We start from the raw sequence: 19,001 nt of genomic DNA, 5'->3' as shown, positions 1-19,001 counted from the left end.
TAGCTAAATATTCATACATAAAATATTACTAGTTACTCCATAGAAGTCGATTTTTTTATTTATTTATTGATTATTCACTAGTCGATTCGATTCTTCCCACAACTACAGGAAGAAATCTAAGAGCTTCTTTTTGGATTCTTACAAAAATAATAAAACGCAAGTTCTAAAATCAAAACTACTAGGTATTTATTTTGCATTAATAGCATTTTATACAAAAATACGATAAAAATAAGGCAGTGTTATTCACAATAAATCCATCTATAAGTACAAATAAAATTTACAAAAACTCTTCGTTATCTATGACCTAGTTAGGACTTTAGCACCATTTAATTCTGCATTAGAGCGCCACAAAACCTAAAATTATTCCTCAGCATCGTTAATCTCTTCACACCTATCTTCAATTTCGTCTTCGTCCAATTCCAAGCATTTGGCCCATTCTTTGATGTTGATTCTATGGTCATCGTTGACGTCACACGAGTTTAAAAAGGGGGCTATGCAGTGCTCGAGGGCCATCAAAGGAGCTCGAATGGGGAACAACTCGTGACGAGAAACGGACCGGTCTGGAGGATAGCCATCCAAGTCGCAGAATTTCCAAATCGCGGCGTTTGTCCAGCGACGAGTCATGTTGGATTCGGCCTCGCGTTCCATCTTGAGGTAATGAGGGGTCAATTCGGACCTGTCGGCCAAGTCTCGCATGATGTTGAAGAGCCAATCGCGCATTCGGCGAGGGAAATCGGCCATTTCTTCTTTGGTACATTGCTAAAAAAATTAAATAATTACAAGGGCCGAAATAATAAATTGCAACAATACTTTCATCTCGCGGCACTCGCCGTAATACTCAATATGGACATGTTTGTATTGCTCTCCTTTACATTCCGGGTCACCCCTATCACACAGACACCTCTGTTGATAGACAGCGCAGTCTGAACTCCAAGTTTCGTTATGGTTGGAGCAGACTTTTCGTCGAGGTTCGGTCTCAACGGGGCACGTGGGGATGCAAACGCACTGGGGCTCGCCCTCAGAGTCCACTTCGCACACCCTCCCAGCCCCGCAATGCACCTTAATGCAGGGATCTGCAACTCTATGTGAGAAAAAAAAAAACAATCAGAGATTAATTACCAATGAGAGGGACGCGATTGTCAATAATTTCTTCATCAGTCACTTCCGGTGGGGCCTCGATGTCATTTTTTTCCAAAGTTTTACTCGTATCGGCTGACTCGGTCTCCTCAAGTGCGGGTTTGCGATGCTTCCTGTATTTTTTGTGTTTTCTCTAATAAAAGGAATTAGAAAAATGTGGTAACAATTTGTGTGACTTACAATTTTCTCGGTCAAGCCCTCAGTGACCAGAAACACGACGAAAATTGTCAAAGTCAAGTGAAGAAACTTCATTTTGCCTGAAATTAACAATGAAAGTGTCGCGTAATTGAGCACATCTATTTCCATCGACTTTATGAACACATGGTTTAATGTTTAAAACAGTAATCCTTCCGAAATGACATCATGGTTTACATTTAAAGCCTACGCAAAATCGATCAGATTAGAATCCAGACATAAAAAAGCAAAATTTGATCTATTTAGAAAAATTTTATCGGTTCAAAAAACTTGTGCTAAATGATAAAACAAGGACAATGTAGGAGGAGAGAATTATCTCTTTTGCCTCATCCGCTGGTATATCAACAGGAAATAATTTAATTCATGGCAAAATTAGGTGTTTAGACGCGATTCATTTACAGTTGTTTAAAATTATAGTTAAGTCTACGCGATTCATTGAACTTCCTGGAAACTAAATAAAATTGTTTTGCGTTGATGTATAAAACGCAGATGATGTAATTAAGTAATACAAACACAGCTCTTTGTTGGGTTTGGTGGTTTTAACAAGAATTTTTGTTTTGATTGTCTTATCATTCTCGGATACGTTAGAATCTAAAGATAATTTTTAATCAAGGACGGCCCAAATAATAACGATAACCCCTAAAGACTTAAAGAAATACAATTTAAATTCATTGAACAATTTATAACATTTGAAGTCAGCACTATTTTTGCCTCGCAGTTAATTCAAGAGTTTGCTAACATTACAACAATAAAATGAAATTGAGTCAAAGTTATTTTAAGAGCAATAAATTAAACAATGCCAGACTTTAACTAGGAAAAGCTCATTACGTCATATTTCTTATTAAAAAAAAATAGCTGCAACAAATTGTTCCTTACAATTACACCTTGAAAAAAAAAATGATTCGCGCAATCTCGCTGAGTAAAATTTTAACATTTAGTTACCTAAGCGAGTTTGGAAACATAAGTAAACAAAACAAGGTAAATAAAAGCTGGCAATAAAAAACTAAATAATTCTCTTGTTTATATATTTTTTTATTGAAAATAATCCTTTAATTGGCTTGAAACTAAAGAAAAAGCAATTAAACCCATATTAACTAATACATACTTACCAGTTTTTTGATATGTGGCCGCCTTCGAGCACCACACCAACTGGAATAACGAATAAATTACTCCAAGCAGCTAAAGAGAAGCATCGCCCACAAACCGGAGATAAATTCCCTCAAATCCCACTCTCTCGTCTCTTTTCTCCCATCATAAATTTTAAAACTTATGACGTGGATAAAATTTAAATGAGACTTAAGCTGAAGTTTAACATCTGGGCGACCCATATGCGTTTTTATAATCAAATAGCGCTTTGTGACATCAGTTTAATTAATAGTTGAAACAAATGTTAAGTAACTGACGCTTTGGTTATTGAGATGAATTAAATAAGCCAGATTTTTGAGTTCGTATGGTAAAGTTTGGGAGATATTGGGTGACCCCGTTACAAGATGCGGAATATTTATTATTGTTGTTAAATTTCATAAGTATTTCATTTGTTTTTGGAAGCATTTGGTCTAATTTGTTTAAAATACGAGTTTGTTAGAAATAGAATTTTAATTCCAACAGGTATGCAACCAACAATATGGCTGTTTCATTGGCGATTTTTTCAGGTTGAAAAATGTTTTGAGTTAAAAATGAAACACTCAGATTGCTGTAACAATTTCCTTTAATGTTACTAATAACAATTTGACAATATTACAGGAACGACAAACTGAAAAGATCCTGAAAGTTGAATTGTGACTAGTGGAACCTGCACAAGTCTTAGTTTAGCGAAGGAAGAACTTTGGTTAAAACGGTGTCAAGTGTATTTTTTGAGAGAAAAGGTGATTTATCACAGGGAAAAAGGAACAAATACTGTAACAAAAATCTAGGGAATTAAAAAAGTGAAACTAAGCCTGTAAATAACATTCCACTTTTTCACCAGACAAATTTATAAAAATTAACAAAACGCTTTCACATGCTACCTTAAATAAAATGGGGAATACACCCTCTATTTATTTACATGTAACTTGAACTTAACATGGACACAAACACTTTAAAGCATTTAACAAAAATTATGGCTGGGTGACTGATTAAAAATTTTGATAAAATCAAAATTGGTTAGCTGCAAAAGATAAAAACTTTCTATTGTGTATAATAAATCAAGTTGCGTTTGACGTTGGATACAACTTGAATAAAATAATTTTCGAAAGAAAGTACTTAATGAACCTTAAAAAAAGATAAATACTTAAAAGTAACTGAAAAAATACAATTGCAAAAGTTCTTAATTATGTTTAGAACCATATGAATAGGTGACCTTAGAAGCTAAATACACTAAATTTTCTACTAATTTCTTTAATATCATACTCACATAAAAAGACTACTTTTTATTCAAATCTTTATTTATGTACATTTCCTATATAATGTACATTTGGCATTAAAAAATAAAAAATAAGGGTCTAGTAGAAAATTTAGTTACGAGTTAGCAGCTACTAACATCAACATGCATACAGCTGTTAGGTTATGTAAAATAATTGTAACGTATGACCCGTGGTGACCTGCTTATATTTAAGTTCAAACCATAAAACTGCTCGAAACATTGTTTTTTATCGTTACTCAACCTCCGAACGATACCATTTTTTTATCAACCAATCGCATTATACAACACAGCCAATAAGTACTTGAAAAAGAGAACTATTAGTATTGATTGGTGGATATCAATTCGGACATTGTCCAACAACCCTAAACAAGAGGAAAAAGAAATGGTTTGATGTAAATATGCAGCTAATGAACCACTATTGGCACTAACGTCTTGATCCGTTCTTGAACACTGTACACGTCCCATTCACAATTCGTTCGCGCGAAGTTCACTTTATGATACGACAAAGACATATTAGCGACGATTGTACGTGTTCGGACCTCGATTCGGGGGTCCTCCGCCTCTATTATAGTTGTTGGTCCGATTCGGTATTATACCCGATTGACTCCCTCCCGTTGCGTTGTTTCTATTGGCTCCTCCCAGACCCGGACCGCTCCTACGAGGACCGGAATCGCGCGAACGATTATCATTGCTACTTGGACGACCGCTTCCGTACGACTGACGATCCTTGGTCTTCTTTTCTTCAACGTTCAATTGAGTGCCGTTTTTGTCATCTTTCGGGTAATAAATCGGCTAAAAACGACAAATTACCAAACAAACAATCAAGAATTATAACTACCTTTGCAGCTAAGCAATTTTGAACACCACTTTGTGTTTCATAAGTAATAAAACCGTAATTTGGTGGGGCACGACCGTTTGGAAGTGTTGCTTTATTGGCTGGTTTTGTGTGAACCCTCAAGTCGAGAATTGAACCAAATTCAGAGAAAATCTCTCGTAACTCTTCCTCGGTCGCATTGTGGGGCAAATTTCCCAGAAACAGTTGGTTTTGATCGCCGAAATTGTTTCCTTGAGGTCGTTTCCGATCATCTGTAAAAATTAAAATATAATATTTTGTAACTGAAGATCAGATAAAACGTACCTTCTTCGTTAAAAGAAGGCCGACCGGGGGCTCCCCGAACCGAATCTTGTTTCTGAACTCTTTGCTGGTTAACCCTAGGTCCACGGTTCATGTTATTACGATTTCCTAGACCTCCTTGTTCTCCCCTGGGCCCCATATTCGGCTAAAACAACAAATAAATATCTAAAAAAACATAATTATTTTAACAATTACCGGTGATACAGCTCGTGGTTGCTGAGCCGGTCCTGAAGTACCCATTGGTGGATTATTAAACGGTACGTTGTTGCCAGATTTTAACAAATTAGCGTAGGTTTTAGGTTCATTAGACGCCACTATAAAAAAAAACAGAAAATAAAAAAGATTTATCAATTTTCTCATAACATACCCGGCTCTTGGTTCAAATCTTGTTCATTTTCCTGCTCGTTCACTTCATTGTAATTAATTTCCGGTTGCTCCTCATTCTGGAGTTCATTTTGGGCTTCCTCGACCGGCGCCGTTGGATTCAACGGTGGTACAATCGTCGATGGTTGGATATTGGTGATGGGTGTCGGAATGACCTGTCCTTGAGCTGCGGCATTGACATGGGGCACAGGTCCAGGTATTACGCTGATATCATCCGGATGCACCGCTCCATTAACCTGGGGCACCGCTGGCGGAGCTAAAACATGGGGTTGCTGGTGATGGGGTACCGGCGCCATATTAGCCTGCATGGGTGTATTAGTCGGATTGTAGTAGTTGATCGGCGCTTGATTCATCTGCTGGACATCGTTCAAAACTTGACACTCTTGCGGAGTCTCGTCTTCCGGTTCAGAGCGGTTTTCCGGTTCGCATTCCTCATCGGAGATGATCTCGTCCTGGTATCTGAAGATGTCATTATGAACGTAGTACTTTTTGGGACTTTGGGCGGCCAATACGAAGGTTTGAGTGAAACGACGCATCGGTTGACCGGCGTTGGATAACTCGCCGGTCACTTGGACGACAACGCCTTTGCCGAGAGTGGCTTGAGAGTCAACCTGGGTGATCTTAGCATGACAGTCGTGGAAATTCAGTTGTTGGATTTTTTGGTGGATTTGTTTCTGGCCGATGACAGGGCTGGTTTCGCGATTCGGTGGGTCCAAACCGCCATGAATGAAAGAAGAGTTTTGGTTGTAAAATCTAAAGGAATTACAGGAACTTTTAGCTTTCTTTACACGTATTTTTTTATTTTATATACTAGTAAAACTTCTCAAAAATTGAAATTTTATAAACTCAAATCTTAAATAAAACTAAATACCAAAATAAAAAAATCAACTGCAGCAATTACATCACAATAGATTGCTTTATATTTTTTCAACACTAATATTTTCCATTAAAAAATAATAATATACAATAAGATAAGTTGTCTCTTGAATATTTCTGAATAGATATTTCAGAAAAATAGACACAAGTTATCGAAAGTGTAATTCTATGTTAGTACCTAACAATAAAAATTGGATAACCATTTATTTATTTATTTTTTAGTAGTCACAATTATAATAGAACTTTGTTTAAAAAAAATCGTTTGAGAAACCCGACTATAATAGTTATCTTTGTTACAAGTACCTAAAACACAGTTTTTGCAGACGAATTGTCGCTGTTCTCGGACGAGGTGAAACCGAGTCCGCAAAAACGTTTTAGGTACGTGTTACAAACATTTTTTTATTAAAACACTAATTCACACCTCTTATTAATTAAAAAATTTCGCCACAATAGTAAAATTTAATTTTTTAGTTCGGAAAAACAGTTTTTGGAAACTGAGTACCAAAAATAACCATTTTACGTACTACTTTATTGAATCCGGAAAAGATTCATGTTAGGAACTCAAATGAGTCCCTAAAACAGCTGTTTTTGAGAGCGTATACAAAAAAAACACAACATTTTTAATTATTATTTAGGTTTACTGAATGCCCACAACAGATTTGTTTTCATGTGTGTGACGTAATATGTTTCAAAGGTCATTCTTGTAAAAATGCCTCACCTCGAATTGAAACTCAGTAAAGTGTAATTACCTACGCTTCAATTAATTTTTTCAAAGTAGGTGCATAAATAAATTAAATCACTGTTATGAAATGTAGTCCTTATTAGTGTTTTGATAAAAAGAATCTCACCTTCGTGACCTTGTTTAAAAGTTCACCGTTTAACGTATCTCAAGAACACTTTCATGTAATTATTATACCGGGAAAAAGTTAAGCAAACTAAACTATGATAATTTTTTACTGCATTCAGTTTTTGACAAAAATAAAACTTTAAAATGCTTGCTTTTTGTAAATGAATAAATAATGATATTGGTAAATAAAATTTTCTTTGATCTTTGAATAGTTAGTTCATGGACTAAATTCGACGCCTATGAACAATTAGCCAATAAAATGATAAGAAATAAACATGTTGGTATGAAAACTTAGTTGTAACAATAATTCAGCATGGGTGTAGATTCAGTTTATAATTTATATTTACTATTTTGAATTTTCGAATATTATCTTTCTTATAGCTCATAAATTGTTACTATGCAGTAAAACTCAGACATAAACCAGAAAAAAATAAATATTACAACTAATTTCATTTGAAAACTTTACCAATCGTTCAACGTTTGGTTAAAATTTGCATATTTAAAATAGTCGTTATCACAGGGGATTAATTATGTGTTTGGGTAATTTTTTATGTGGAAAGTCGTACTTACCGGTGTAGATGAGCAGGGGCCTTGTTCAGCAAAGTGTAGTATTGTCGAACGAATTCCCTTCCTACACTTTGGGGAGATGGGGGAGCCTCCATTACCATTCCTGAAGAGTTATTTACAACTTGAGAAAACGTGTACCAGCAAAGACGCCTGAAAACGGCAAAACTACCAGCATACCTTAAGAAATACTTGTAATAATTCGGAAGAAATTGTTTTTTAAATATGATAGACAAAGGGATTCCATAATTATTACACACATGGAATGTAGATAACGAAATTTTCGCGCAATTGTCCCTTGTGGGCCGTTCCAGGGGTCGAATTTCCTCCCATCGAGGTGTTAGAAGTGAAATTCGAAGGCAAAGAAGTGAACGAATAGTCAGAATAGGGTGAAAAAACCGCAATTTCTGCACGGAGAGAAAATGGATCATTGTCCATGTCGAATCCAGGAAAACCGGGTATGTGGTAATGAACCGAAAAGTGGGAAGAAAGTCGCGCTTATATTCACTTACCTCTAGATAGTCTGCGAAGCGAGCTAGGGAAGTATTTTCGGTTAAAGTTATTATTAACACGATTGAAATATGATTGAATTGCACAAACGCCGCAAAACCACGGGTGTAAACTTCATAAATTGGCAACTTAGTTACAATTGTGGACACTACGAGCGACAGCGCCAGTCAAGGACGTTTTTTAATCTAGAACCCGGGTAATACTATATCAGTGCGCATGCGCCAACGGAAGTACCCTGTATTGATTTGGCGCCAATTTTAAAACCAAGAAAATATTTTAGCACCTTAAATCTTAAAACTAATAGGCAGCCGAAATCTTCAAAACTGTTTTGAATGAATTAACACAAATAAAAACCAGCATTTCCAGTAAAAATGTACTTTATTTTCAAATTTTATAGACCACAATAACGTCGAACTGTCACATTAGAAATTTAAAAACTTTATAAATTAATAAGGACACACAATATAATACATGTAGAGGATATACCTGAATGATAAAGTTATGTACACAAATTTTTTATTATTAAATTGTCATACAGTGGAGGAAGTACATGATGCCTCCCTACACAGGATTACATAAACTTAGTATCTAAAATTACACTATTACTTAAATAAAAAAAAATGTTAACATAATACAGTGAACAAATTTACTTGGCATTCCTGACGTTTAAAAAAATAAACGGCTTTCTTTATGCATTATAGAAACTAAATGTTCTGTACAAATTCGATACGAAAAATTGACAGATGAGAAGTGGAATGATCATAATCAAATCAAACGAAATATCAAAAAAAATTGAGAAACATCTATAAAAAAGTAGATGATCAAACAGGTTATCAGTCAGACCAACTCACATACCTAAACGTGTACTCTACAACTAAATCTAATAAGGTTGATGCCTTTGGTTACGGCCGCCACCGCCGCCGCCACCACCACCTCGTTGTTTACCACCCTGATAACCCCCGGATCCACCTGAAAAGAACAAGCAGTATAAAAATTTAATTAGTGATAAATCCTACTCACTAATAAAACTCAAAATATTCTCGCCACCTGCGTTGTTTGTTTGCCAGTTTGTTCTTCAAAATACTTTTTATAAATACTGTCATTTTTTTTTAAAAGATATAAATCACTTCATTTTTATTTAAATTAGAATGCTGCAACCCTACAATGGTCATTTACTAATTTTTTTAAAGATTAGTACGTGACGCAGTGAAAAAATACACAATGGTCTTACTGATTTTTTTTTGGGTAAACGCAGGTTACGACTATTGCTACATTAAAACAAATCTTTTTACTAAAAAATCTAATTTGAATTTGAAACAACACACAGTAACAATAAATGTAACATGATCAGTATGTACCTTTTCCGCGCGCACCACTGCGACCACCACCATATCCTCCGTCATAGTTACCATATCCATAGTCTGCATTCACGTAAACAAAAAAATATCAGTTAACGGTTTTCTACTATAAGTACAACCAAAGGAAGTTAAGAGGACATGTTTTCCTTCACTACATTATCTAATAAATTTTGTGTTGTGTTGCAGCTTCAAATTTAGTTTATTTTGTGTAGGTATGGATGGAAAGCACATTATGAAATCATTTTCAACGAATGCTTTATTCAAGCTCCAGTTATTTCACAATGTATTTCCGTAAAAGGTCAACATGCAATAATAGGGTTTAGGAACAAAACAGTTGTTGACTATACGTAAATATATTATAGTTTGTTTTATGCAGAAGACAATCTGTGAATATCACAGGGCCTTCCACTAAATATAATAACATTATGTCGGTAATGCAGATTGCATTAAACAAAGGCACTGACTTATAAACAACGATAAAACTAATGCCTGTAGGAGTATTTACCATAGTTGCCATAATTGGAGTAATCGTAGCCACCATAGCCTCCATAACCGCCGCCGTAATAGTCATACCCACCCCCGTAACCATCATAACCGCTTCCATAACCTTGACCATAACCGCCGTATGCACCATATCCCTGGTTCCAATTCTGGCCTCCGTAGCCTCCTCGGCCTCGCCCTCGAGTACCCCCACGTCCAGGCATCATCCTGCCCCCACGCATACCTCCCATGGCGTCAGGTTTTGGCGTCGCTTTTTTCACGTCAACCTACGCAACACCAAATGAATGAAATTACAGATTTTTTTTAAACATTTTAAATGAATTACCTCTTTGTCTTTGATAGTCTGTTTAGGTGTCTTCAATAACTCGTTAACAACTTGTTCCGATTCAAATGTGATAAAACAGAAACCTTTCCTTTGATTCTTGGTTTTGTCAAAAGGCATTTCAACTTCAATAATAGTGCCGTATTGGCTGAAAAAATTTTTGATATCGTCGTCAGATAATTCATTAGTGAGTCCTCCAACGAAGATTTTCCCATGTCTTGCTTTGGCTTTCTTAGGATCGACTTTCTTATTGTTGATAATGTGTTCACCAGCGGCTACAACCTTGTCGATAGCTTCAGCATTGTTGAAGACGATAAAAGCAAATCCTCTTGATCTACCGGTATTTGGATCAGTTTTTACATTAATACTTTCTATTTCACCGTATTGTCCGAAGTGATCACGAAGCTCCTCTGAAATAATTAGTTTGGCGTAAAAATTAAGAAACACACATTGGCAAATTGTTTTGTTTTAAACGAAAGATCAGAAAAGTAGGTGTCTTCAATTTTAATCAGAAGCAGAACTGACTTTTTAAAATCATCATAAAAAAAAAACAGTTAAAAATCATTAAAACTCATAATTAATTATGCAGTCATAGAAAAAAAAAAGTGGTCAATGACCAACGTTAAAAGGTATTTTAATGATTCATCTGTTGCGAAATTTTAATTTTGTTAAATTGATAAACTCTTGACCTTCTATTTTTGATGCTATTAAGATGTGATAAATAAAATGTATACTCACTGTCGGTTGTTTCCCAACTCAAGCCTCCAACAAACAATTTTCTGTAAATAATAAAAATATTGAATTAGTAGGATTGTCACCCAGGTTGGATCCTAAGCATTACTGGTAAAGTTTAGAATAATGCTTATTAATAAAATGACTACTTTAATTATACAACAAATGTAATAGTAAACAGCAATCAAGTAATTAATCCTAGTTCAATCAAATGGATCTGCAATCTCAAAAGTAATCTGGAAATTTTACATTTAGGCAGAAAAAATGATAGTAAAGTTTTGTAAATATATAAAAAAACATTGAACAAAATTTTTAATGGGACATAATGAAAGATCCCAAAACTTAAATATTAACGTTGAAATTACTAAGTGTCTGGCAGAAGATGTGCCCAAGGATAAATACCATGGGTCCCAGCGATCCGCGTCCTGTCGCCCCATCATCCATATAGCGGACGAAGCCACCTGGAGAAAAGGAAGCATGTTTAAGTGGGTAAACTTGGCTTGGTAAACCTGGCATCCTACACCGGTCCCGATTTTAGAAAAAATTAATTTTTGCTCAATTTTTCTATCGGAAAGAATTTAAAAAGAGTTCGATTCTATCCACTGAAAAGTAAAATTTACACAAACATAGACCGAATTATGCTGAAAAGTAAGAAAAACAGGACTTGGTCAAAATGAGTTTGAAGATTCGAAATTCGCGCCAATTCGATCATCAGACGCCATTTTCTTCGGTTTGGGTGTTACAAGGCCGCCTTACACAAACGCCAAATCGGAACTTTACAGTCAAAAATATGGAAAAATACAAGTTACACGCTTTCACTTACTGCTAAAAAACATGTTTGGAAACAAGAAATTCGATCATATTTACAGGATGGCCACAATTAAACTAAATAAAAGAGACGCAAAAGAGCCGGCTTCACTACTACCAATCTATAATAATTCATACAAAGGTATCAAAAATTTGAAAAATACGACTTACCTGTCGTCGTCTCGACCTGGAGCATCAGCACTTCCACTGTCGGCTGGAGGAGCGTCTCCCGAACCATTTTGGCCGTTCACTTGATCGCCCTGATTTTGCAGGAAATTTTGATCGGCGCTCACGTCTTGTGAAAAATCTTCACCGTTCTCCATTGGACAATCTTGATTATTGGCCATTATTATTGTTTATTTACAAATTCACAGTCAAAAAATTCAAATTCACAAACACGTCCACCTCCACTGAACTCAAGAACAGAAGAGAAAGATGTCGAAAGGATGAGGATGACGCCAACGCTCGAATACGCCGCCGATCGTTAGTTATTTCGGTCTTTTGGACCAATCAGAAGACACCATTTGCTCAAACGAGCACTACTTATCAGCGCGGAGTAAACAACAAAGAAAAGCGACCAATAGCAAAGCGAGGATGCGGAAATACACCTTAATTGTCCATGGCGCTAAATTCAAACACTAGATTTATACATTTTTTTTCTAAAACGTAATTTTTTTAATACAAAATACAGAATTGAACAAAACAAACAAAATAAAAATACTTAAAATAAAAAATCAGTTAAAAATAATTTGAGTTTCTGTTGCAACCTTCCATTAATCCGTTTAAATTTATCTACCTGTAATAGGGGTAACATCCTCTGACAATAGCCTCTAAAATTAAATTTACCTGACCCTTTTTCTTTGTTACACTGCACTTGGAAACAACTGAAAATAAATTCCGACAACGAAAATCACCAACGTTATGAATCAGTCATTTTTTGACAATCTTTAAAATTTAAGTTTGTCCATTTGTGTGTAGCAAAAATGCATTGCAAAGTATACCAGATTTTCTAACATTCGCAGAATAAATCTTCTTTTGTAGCAAATAAAATTAGGTGATGTCTGGCGCACCTGTAATAAAATACGAGCAGCGGTCTTTCGGACAAATCTAAATCTTTGGGAGTATTTCTGTCATCTCGATCCGAACAAAAATTCAATAATTTCTGGTTTTCACTTTCTACATTTGTCAAACATAATATTTAATCAAAATTTTTAGAGTCACAATTTATTTCTGTTTTCACCGGTCATTTACAGGCAATTATTGGTCTCTCGGACCAAGAAATTTCAGAACTTGCGGATTATTTTAGAATTCAGGATGGTCGAATCTTGTATACACAACTGTGTGAAGTTATTTATGATAGCGGTAGAGTGTTTGACTTTCCAAAAGTAAAATTCTTGCAAAAATTATTTTTCAGTGCCCGATTTTTCACAAAATGCCCCCTTAGTAACAGGTCTTGAATGGGAAGACCCTCTTCATGTCAACAGGTTGAGCATAAGTGAAGAAAGACGATTAAACCTCCTTTTAACTAAAATAGCATGTGTTGTAAATATGAGAAATTTGCTGCTGAGGCCTTATTTCCAAGACTATGAACTTGTGATTCTAATTCGAGCCAAAGTTTTCAAAAATAAATAAAAATTTTCAGATTTCTAAAAACAACGGAACTGTAACAATAGGTCATTTTGCTCGCGTTTTAGACTATTTAAAAATTCTAGTCTCGCCAGACGATTTTACGTTATTGCTGAAAAAATATCTGAAGGACAGTTACACAGTAAATTATGTTGCTTTTATTGCAGCAATCGACGAAATTGTCAAATACCTGGACCAGCACGGAGTCATGGATCTTAGTGGAGTAAGAATGACCTACCCAAATATTCTAATCCTCTGTTTAGGATGTCCTAAGTCTTTTTCCGGGAAGAATAATAAACGCAGAATTACCTAAACTTCCCCGACCCGAAATTGGTAAACAGTTAGCTGCGAGTATTTTCGGAAAACAAAGCATCTTTCATTCCGCGTTAAACGAACCGAAACAAACCCAAGACTTAGTCACCACAATTAAAAGAATTCAAAGACATGTTTTAGAAAACAGGTTAAGAGTGTCGGAATTTTTCAAAGACTTTGATGCTTTAAATAGTGGCCGTTTGACTGTGTCACAGTTCCATCGAGGGCTTGACATGTTGGGAATCAGCGGAATTCAAAGACTTTACTTGTCTTTACCTGAAATTGAAGCTATAATGATACAATATCGCGACCCTTGTGACCCAACTAGAGTCTGTTGGAAGACCTTTGAAGACGACATTGACCAAGTTTTCACAACGAAAGAACTTGAAAAGTATCCATGTTTGTGTGTGGATGTACCACCGCGTGAAATCGTCGAATTGCCCCGAATGGGGGGCAAAGACTGGCAAAAGGTCAATCTGGCGTCAAGAGAATTGTGTGAAGAAGCGGTTGATAAAGTCAAGCAAAGGGTGACAAAAAGACGAATCGTGTTAAAGCCATCATTTAGGGACTATGACAAGTATTTGAATTGTTTTTGCAATACAGTTTATTTACAAATTTTTGTTATTTAGACACAACAATGGATATGTTTCGAGGTCACAAATGCGTCAGTGTTTGTTATCTAATGGTATTTTATTGTCCGATGAAGAATTATACGCCTTGGAAGAACGTTTTAACAATGAAGTTGGGTTTAATTATTTCTGGTTTTTGAAAGAAGTTGAGCCGAAGAGCTGTGAGGACCGGTGTCCTGGTGCTATCCACCATGAGGTTTGTGGTGAAGAATACATCAAAAAACCGGTCCCTCGAGCCGAGCAAGACATTGTTTTGATTATGGCCAAAATCAAAGGCAAGGTTGTGCGTGAGAGAATCCGTGTTATGGAGTTTTTGCGTGATTTTGACAAATGTAATCAGAATGTTATTTCTCGTGAGGATTTCAAACGAGGATTGTCGGTGTGTCGCTTTGATTTGACGGAAAATGAAATGGAAACTCTGATGGAAGTGTTAGTTGTTGTTGTTATAGCAATGACAAGAATTTTATTGCATTTTTTTCTAGATTTGCATCACCTTTACGACGTGAGTGTGTGGATTATCGCCGGTTTTCGGACGTGGTTGAGGAGGCTTTCACCCAGCAAAGCCTGGAACGAGCTCCTTTGATTGTTCCTCTCCAACATATTCCGACTCGAGATGGCGAGCGGAATTTCCTCAATTTTGATGAGAGAGTTTTGCTGTCTAGTGCAATGAATAAGTTATCGAAAAAGCCCGAAATGGAGCTTAATTTAATTCAAATTTTTCAAGTAAGCTTTTGTTTAAAGTTTTCGCTTTGTGGCTCCGATAATGGTGCATGGCTTATTAAAAGTTACGACCTGGAGTGTAAACAACCTGGTTCTATTATCCCATAAAATATCTTATAAAAGTTTAATTAGTTGTTATATTGTTTTTTTTTTTTAGGATTATGACAAGACTAACTGTGGGACGGTTTCGGGTGAACATTTCGAAAGAGCTCTGTCGCTTCGGGGTCTTCTTAATATTATCACCAGACAAGAATTCGATGCTGTTTGTAAATGTTTCAGTTTTGAGAGAGGGATGAGGGACGAAATTGACTACAGAGCGTTCATTAAAGGCCTCAACATACTCTACAATATAAATAAATACAAACCTTTCTAAGAATATTTCTGTATAATATTATTGGGAGCAAATATATTTTGTTATTATTCGATTTTGTGGCTGATTATTCCGTTTGGTTGTTTTCCGATGGCGTCATTGTAAGTGATTTGTCCCGGGAGAGGTGTGCAAGACCATTTTGTTGGGTCTTGATGCAATAAATGAGCCAAATTAGACTTTGGGATCAAAATAAAATTCATGTTGGGGCGGAATAGTACAATAAAAATAATTAATCGTGGATGCTATATTTAGGCAACAATAAAGTCTTGTTGAATAATTGATTTAATTGCAGTTTTTAAGGTTCTGAAAATAGAGTTAAATGAGATGAGAAGTGTGTAAAATTGAGTGTCGATAAATCCACGATAGCAATAAATATGTGATTAGAAGTGTCAACAATGGAGCTGAATCCTCAGGTAAAAGGTTCTAAGAAGTCGTAAAATAGCCTCCGCAAAATTTATAGCATCAATTGAAAACCACTGTTTGTTATTCAATCTATAAGTAATTCTTGTAGGACGAGTTTGTTAAAGTTTGGCGATTGCGCATTCTGGAAAATATACAAATGGTGAAGGCGCCGGGTTGTTCTTTACTTCTTTACCAGTCCGTCGATGTACACCTAATTGAAACACTTTTCCACCAACTTTTGTTTTAAACCTTAGTGTAAAAACAAATAGTTTAACAAATTCAAGCTTGTTAACAGATTTTTTTCTGTCTTCAGATGTGGCTTCCGGTTTCAACAATTGCTGCGCTTTGCGTTCTTCTTGATATGTCCGATACCACTCGATCCGAAAATGAACTCGAACTTGTCTTCAGAGACAGGTAAGTAATTAAAAAAGTGATAAATCAAAAAAAAATCTGTCATAAATGCCCACGTGTGCGAGTAGTGAGTATTATACTTAACTTTATTTTTCTCCAAAGTCAAACAACAAATTTATTGCTTTTATAGTAATAAAACATTAATTCAGGTTTTAATTGCCTTGTTTATTTCTATGCTTTAGGAACAAAATTTCAATCCAATCTAGGTAAATTAGTCGAATAATTGAATCGACCCTCCACAAAACTAATTATTAAAAATAAATCATTTTCTTCGTAAAATAAAATTATTTCCCTAGATCACAATCCGACTGGGAGGAAGCTTGGCATAAAGAGAAATATACCCGATGTCGTGAAACTCTAATCAAGCATTTATACTGGGCTTGCGAGAAGGATATTTATCGTTTAACTCGACGAAGCGACCAAAATGGATTCAATAATTACATCACCAATGTGGATGAAGGTAACAAAAAACTAATTTATTTCGATTTCAAATTTTGTTTAGAATTTCCATATTTGGCACCGAAAAAAGCAAAAAGGTTGTTGCGTTTTCGAAGAGGTGTTAATCGACGTGCTGGCGCTTCTATTACTTCAGAGTGTTGCAAATCTTCGGGTTGTACTTGGGAAGAATATGCCGAATATTGTCCAACAAACAAGAGATACACTTCCTATGTTTAATGCTTTCGGTATTTAATTGCATTTTGGTTAAATTCAAATTTATTTAATGCATCTACCTATGTAATAATGTTTGAAAATATAGAGAAATGCAAAGTTGGGTTGTATTATTGGTTGCATAGGCACAAAACGCCATACTTTTTATTGGAACTTTTTATTTGGTTTCGTTTGTGTAACATTAGTTCTTGTGAAAAAATTGATATAAAATCCTATCCACGAGTAGATAATTCCTACTGAACAATACAACGATGTGAGTAACAAAGGTAAGTAAGGTAATTTAGTGCCGAGGCCTAAAAACTGGTGTAAAAAATTCTCATACACAAAAATAACACTTAATCCTAAAATATAAATACTTTCAAAGCAATTTAACAGAGGAAATGAATAATTATAGATGGCAAAAGGATAAACTTTGGACAAACTATGAAAAGTGTAGATGGAATATAACAGTAACAATAAGACTTTAATCACAAGTAGAGAACTAGGAAAAAGAAGTGGGAACAAAGAGTAATGTCCCACGATTCCTAATAAAATAAAAGTTTTGGCGTCACTTAAATCCATTATTGATAAAATGCTAAAAATATTGTTCTTATTAAAATTTTTATCTGTTTTCTCCTTACCTCAAAGGAATGATTGCCATCAAAATAGCTTTTTCATGTACATGCCATCCAAATAAAAATGACGACAGTGCACATAAAACAATGCATCTTAAAAAATTCGATGGGTGTTTATTAAGAGTCCACAGTTTTATTAAGGCTGGTAACATCATCGCTCCTGTCAAAATCATTGTTACCAATGGTGTTACATTTGGCAGGACTTCGTGTGAAAATTCTTGCACTAACCCCCCAGTCATTGAAGCAACAGAGCTTTTCTTAGCCAAAAATCCCATTTTGGACACTAAAAGCTCGATTATTTTGAGTTAAAATGACTGCTTTTGACTCACTTAGCAGAAATGCTGCTTTATCAATGGTGTTGTAAAGAGCCCAGAAATTGGGGGCCCAATATGCGTGACACAAGCCCCTTTTAAAGGGAAACATTCGTGTAAAAACTTGTCCTAGCTGATCGTAGAATGGTAAAAACGTTGCGAAAAATACAGCCAAGACTGTGGATCCTAACATAATGAAATGTTTGATTTGGAATTTTGAAAGTTTTTGATTGAGACAATAGTTTTTGAGAAAGAAAACGAAATAAGCCGGTGCTAAATAAATGTAAATGTGTTTCATGTTCAAAAGAACTGTGTACCAAAATCCCGATAATAAATATCTTCCCTGAAATAATTTATATGATTTGTTATCGTCACGTTTTATAGTAAAAACCTGAATTGCGTATGAGATGGAAAGCAAGAGGATGCCATACAAAATACCATTGTACTGAAAATGTATGTGATCCACCATGATCAAGCCACAGTTTGTGATGAGTAAAATAGGAAGGACGACATCCGTCTTCCAGCTTTTCTGAATAGAACTGCAGCACCTTAAACCCCACAGTGTAAATACCATCAAAACTATCAAAAATCTTACTTGTGCGTTCCATAAGAAAACACTAAATCAGTCAGAATTACAGACAATCTTTGAAACAAAATCGTCTCATCAGACGCATAGTTCAGATTTTGTACTATCAACATATTCTTATCAAAAAGAGACGCTATTAAAGACAACAAATATTCAAAATAGGCAAAAAGGGGTGGATAATCAAGAGTCCACTCGGACGTATTTTCACAATACCATTGTTTTAAAGGCAAACTGTAGGTAATTGCCATCCAGTTTCTGTGAACTTCGAAGTCTGTAGACCGGCTAAAAGTCGATTAAGTTAAGTTTAATCACAAGGTTGAACAAGACTTACTAAGCCGGGATTAAGAGTAACTTGAGACATGACGTGAGAAAAGTAGCCGTGAAAATCATTGTAAGGATGGAATCTTTGGAAAGTGTGTACCACTGGATGTTATCATATCACTATCACAGAAAGTTATTGGAACGACTAGATGTTGAGGTTATGTAACTGTCAACATAACATGTGTCAGAAAAACATAATGATTTGTGGCGACATCTATTGGCCACTTGTTTTTTATACAGTTTTTTTTAACTTTCATAATT

General features: G+C 35.3%; 6 protein-coding genes and 1 non-coding gene across 12 annotated transcripts; 2 read left to right on the top strand and 5 right to left on the bottom strand.

Moving 5' to 3' along the window:
* Positions 1 to 164: 164 nt before the first annotated feature.
* On the bottom strand, positions 165 to 2,525 carry LOC123007516 (SPARC). Its single transcript, XM_044402864.1, has 5 exons — positions 2,442 to 2,525; positions 1,318 to 1,394; positions 1,120 to 1,270; positions 811 to 1,073; positions 165 to 759 (listed from the first exon to the last, which is right to left on the bottom strand). Exons 2-5 carry the CDS (start codon positions 1,387 to 1,389, stop codon positions 361 to 363), a joined length of 885 nt encoding a protein of 294 aa, XP_044258799.1. The 5' UTR covers positions 1,390 to 1,394; positions 2,442 to 2,525; the 3' UTR covers positions 165 to 360.
* Positions 2,526 to 3,022: 497 nt separating this feature from the next.
* LOC123007515 (ras GTPase-activating protein-binding protein 2) lies at positions 3,023 to 8,211 on the bottom strand. 3 transcript variants are annotated; one of them, XM_044402862.1, is made up of 7 exons: positions 8,052 to 8,211; positions 7,546 to 7,692; positions 5,236 to 6,005; positions 5,064 to 5,182; positions 4,872 to 5,013; positions 4,572 to 4,819; positions 3,023 to 4,525 (listed from the first exon to the last, which is right to left on the bottom strand). In XM_044402862.1, the coding sequence occupies exons 2-7, from the start codon at positions 7,641 to 7,643 to the stop codon at positions 4,247 to 4,249; spliced, it is 1,656 nt and encodes a 551-aa protein (XP_044258797.1). In that variant the 5' UTR covers positions 7,644 to 7,692; positions 8,052 to 8,211; the 3' UTR covers positions 3,023 to 4,246. The 3 variants fall into 3 exon arrangements, with proteins under 3 accessions (XP_044258797.1, XP_044258796.1, XP_044258798.1); XM_044402861.1 differs by having other exon boundaries at positions 7,546 to 7,645; positions 8,052 to 8,200; XM_044402863.1 differs by having other exon boundaries at positions 7,546 to 7,707; positions 8,052 to 8,187.
* Positions 8,212 to 8,551: 340 nt separating this feature from the next.
* Positions 8,552 to 12,226, bottom strand: LOC123007327 (RNA-binding protein squid). Of its 4 annotated transcripts, XM_044402561.1 has the most exons (7): positions 11,941 to 12,226; positions 10,969 to 11,009; positions 10,234 to 10,640; positions 9,913 to 10,174; positions 9,408 to 9,470; positions 8,905 to 9,018; positions 8,552 to 8,852 (listed from the first exon to the last, which is right to left on the bottom strand). In XM_044402561.1, the coding sequence occupies exons 1-6, from the start codon at positions 12,114 to 12,116 to the stop codon at positions 8,930 to 8,932; spliced, it is 1,038 nt and encodes a 345-aa protein (XP_044258496.1). In that variant the 5' UTR covers positions 12,117 to 12,226; the 3' UTR covers positions 8,552 to 8,852; positions 8,905 to 8,929. The 4 variants fall into 4 exon arrangements, with proteins under 4 accessions (XP_044258496.1, XP_044258495.1, XP_044258498.1 ...); XM_044402560.1 differs by having other exon boundaries at positions 8,552 to 9,018; positions 11,941 to 12,225; XM_044402563.1 differs by lacking the exon at positions 9,408 to 9,470 and having other exon boundaries at positions 11,941 to 12,225.
* LOC123008333 lies at positions 10,708 to 10,776 on the bottom strand. The gene has a single exon (XR_006412949.1). It is a non-coding gene; the product is annotated as a small nucleolar RNA snR61/Z1/Z11 (small nucleolar RNA).
* A 433-nt stretch (positions 12,227 to 12,659) lies between the features above and the next one.
* LOC123007325 lies at positions 12,660 to 15,481 on the top strand. The gene is made up of 9 exons (XM_044402558.1): positions 12,660 to 12,764; positions 12,811 to 12,934; positions 12,985 to 13,131; positions 13,184 to 13,362; positions 13,412 to 13,618; positions 13,659 to 14,284; positions 14,337 to 14,765; positions 14,819 to 15,059; positions 15,214 to 15,481. The coding sequence occupies exons 1-9, from the start codon at positions 12,753 to 12,755 to the stop codon at positions 15,427 to 15,429; spliced, it is 2,181 nt and encodes a 726-aa protein (XP_044258493.1). The 5' UTR covers positions 12,660 to 12,752; the 3' UTR covers positions 15,430 to 15,481.
* A 542-nt stretch (positions 15,482 to 16,023) lies between these two features.
* Positions 16,024 to 16,914, top strand: LOC123007069 (probable insulin-like peptide 7). Its single transcript, XM_044402099.1, has 4 exons — positions 16,024 to 16,083; positions 16,142 to 16,242; positions 16,536 to 16,699; positions 16,742 to 16,914. Exons 2-4 carry the CDS (start codon positions 16,142 to 16,144, stop codon positions 16,912 to 16,914), a joined length of 438 nt encoding a protein of 145 aa, XP_044258034.1. The 5' UTR covers positions 16,024 to 16,083.
* A 138-nt stretch (positions 16,915 to 17,052) lies between these two features.
* LOC123007067 (probable dolichyl pyrophosphate Glc1Man9GlcNAc2 alpha-1,3-glucosyltransferase) lies at positions 17,053 to 18,928 on the bottom strand. Its single transcript, XM_044402097.1, has 6 exons — positions 18,751 to 18,928; positions 18,429 to 18,701; positions 18,225 to 18,381; positions 17,852 to 18,176; positions 17,529 to 17,805; positions 17,053 to 17,482 (listed from the first exon to the last, which is right to left on the bottom strand). The coding sequence occupies exons 1-6, from the start codon at positions 18,807 to 18,809 to the stop codon at positions 17,053 to 17,055; spliced, it is 1,521 nt and encodes a 506-aa protein (XP_044258032.1). The 5' UTR covers positions 18,810 to 18,928.
* Positions 18,929 to 19,001: the final 73 nt, after the last annotated feature.

Source organism: Tribolium madens, unplaced genomic scaffold, assembly GCF_015345945.1.
Source record: "Tribolium madens isolate multiple individuals breed KSU strain unplaced genomic scaffold, Tmad_KSU_1.1 Scaffold_3;HRSCAF=73;Tcas5.2_LG2, whole genome shotgun sequence".
NCBI lineage: Eukaryota > Metazoa > Arthropoda > Insecta > Coleoptera > Tenebrionidae > Tribolium > Tribolium madens.
Note: the sequence above shows the minus strand (reverse complement) of the source record. Positions and strands in the feature narration are given on the sequence as shown.

Bases quoted from the DNA above. Each gene is read 5' to 3' on its own strand.
- LOC123007516 (XM_044402864.1), bottom strand. From the start codon at position 1,389: ATGAAGTTTCTTCACTTGACTTTGACAATTTTCGTCGTGTTTCTGGTC. The intron at 1,271-1,317 runs GTAAGTCACACA...TCCTTTTATTAG, and splicing joins AGGGCTTGACCGAGAAAATT to AGAAAACACAAAAAATACAG. The intron at 1,074-1,119 runs GTAATTAATCTC...ATAGAGTTGCAG, and splicing joins CAATCGCGTCCCTCTCATTG to ATCCCTGCATTAAGGTGCAT.
- LOC123007515 (XM_044402862.1), bottom strand. From the start codon at position 7,643: ATGGTAATGGAGGCTCCCCCATCTCCCCAAAGTGTAGGAAGGGAATTC. The intron at 5,183-5,235 runs GTATGTTATGAG...TTTTTTTTATAG, and splicing joins AGATTTGAACCAAGAGCCGG to TGGCGTCTAATGAACCTAAA. The intron at 5,014-5,063 runs GTAATTGTTAAA...TTGTTGTTTTAG, and splicing joins AACCACGAGCTGTATCACCG to CCGAATATGGGGCCCAGGGG.
- LOC123007327 (XM_044402561.1), bottom strand. From the start codon at position 12,116: ATGGCCAATAATCAAGATTGTCCAATGGAGAACGGTGAAGATTTTTCA. The intron at 10,175-10,233 runs GTAATTCATTTA...GGTGTTGCGTAG, and splicing joins AGACTATCAAAGACAAAGAG to GTTGACGTGAAAAAAGCGAC. The intron at 9,019-9,407 runs GTACATACTGAT...TGTTCTTTTCAG, and splicing joins CAGTGGTGCGCGCGGAAAAG to GTGGATCCGGGGGTTATCAG.
- LOC123007325 (XM_044402558.1), top strand. The intron at 12,935-12,984 runs GTTTTCACTTTC...CAAAATTTTTAG, and splicing joins CAAAAATTCAATAATTTCTG to AGTCACAATTTATTTCTGTT. The intron at 13,363-13,411 runs GTGATTCTAATT...AAAAATTTTCAG, and splicing joins ATTTCCAAGACTATGAACTT to ATTTCTAAAAACAACGGAAC.
- LOC123007069 (XM_044402099.1), top strand. From the start codon at position 16,142: ATGTGGCTTCCGGTTTCAACAATTGCTGCGCTTTGCGTTCTTCTTGAT. The intron at 16,243-16,535 runs GTAAGTAATTAA...TTATTTCCCTAG, and splicing joins GAACTTGTCTTCAGAGACAG to ATCACAATCCGACTGGGAGG. The intron at 16,700-16,741 runs GTAACAAAAAAC...AATTTTGTTTAG, and splicing joins CATCACCAATGTGGATGAAG to AATTTCCATATTTGGCACCG.
- LOC123007067 (XM_044402097.1), bottom strand. From the start codon at position 18,809: ATGATTTTCACGGCTACTTTTCTCACGTCATGTCTCAAGTTACTCTTA. The intron at 18,702-18,750 runs GTAAGTCTTGTT...ATCGACTTTTAG, and splicing joins TTACTCTTAATCCCGGCTTA to CCGGTCTACAGACTTCGAAG. The intron at 18,177-18,224 runs GTTTTTACTATA...AAATTATTTCAG, and splicing joins CCATCTCATACGCAATTCAG to GGAAGATATTTATTATCGGG.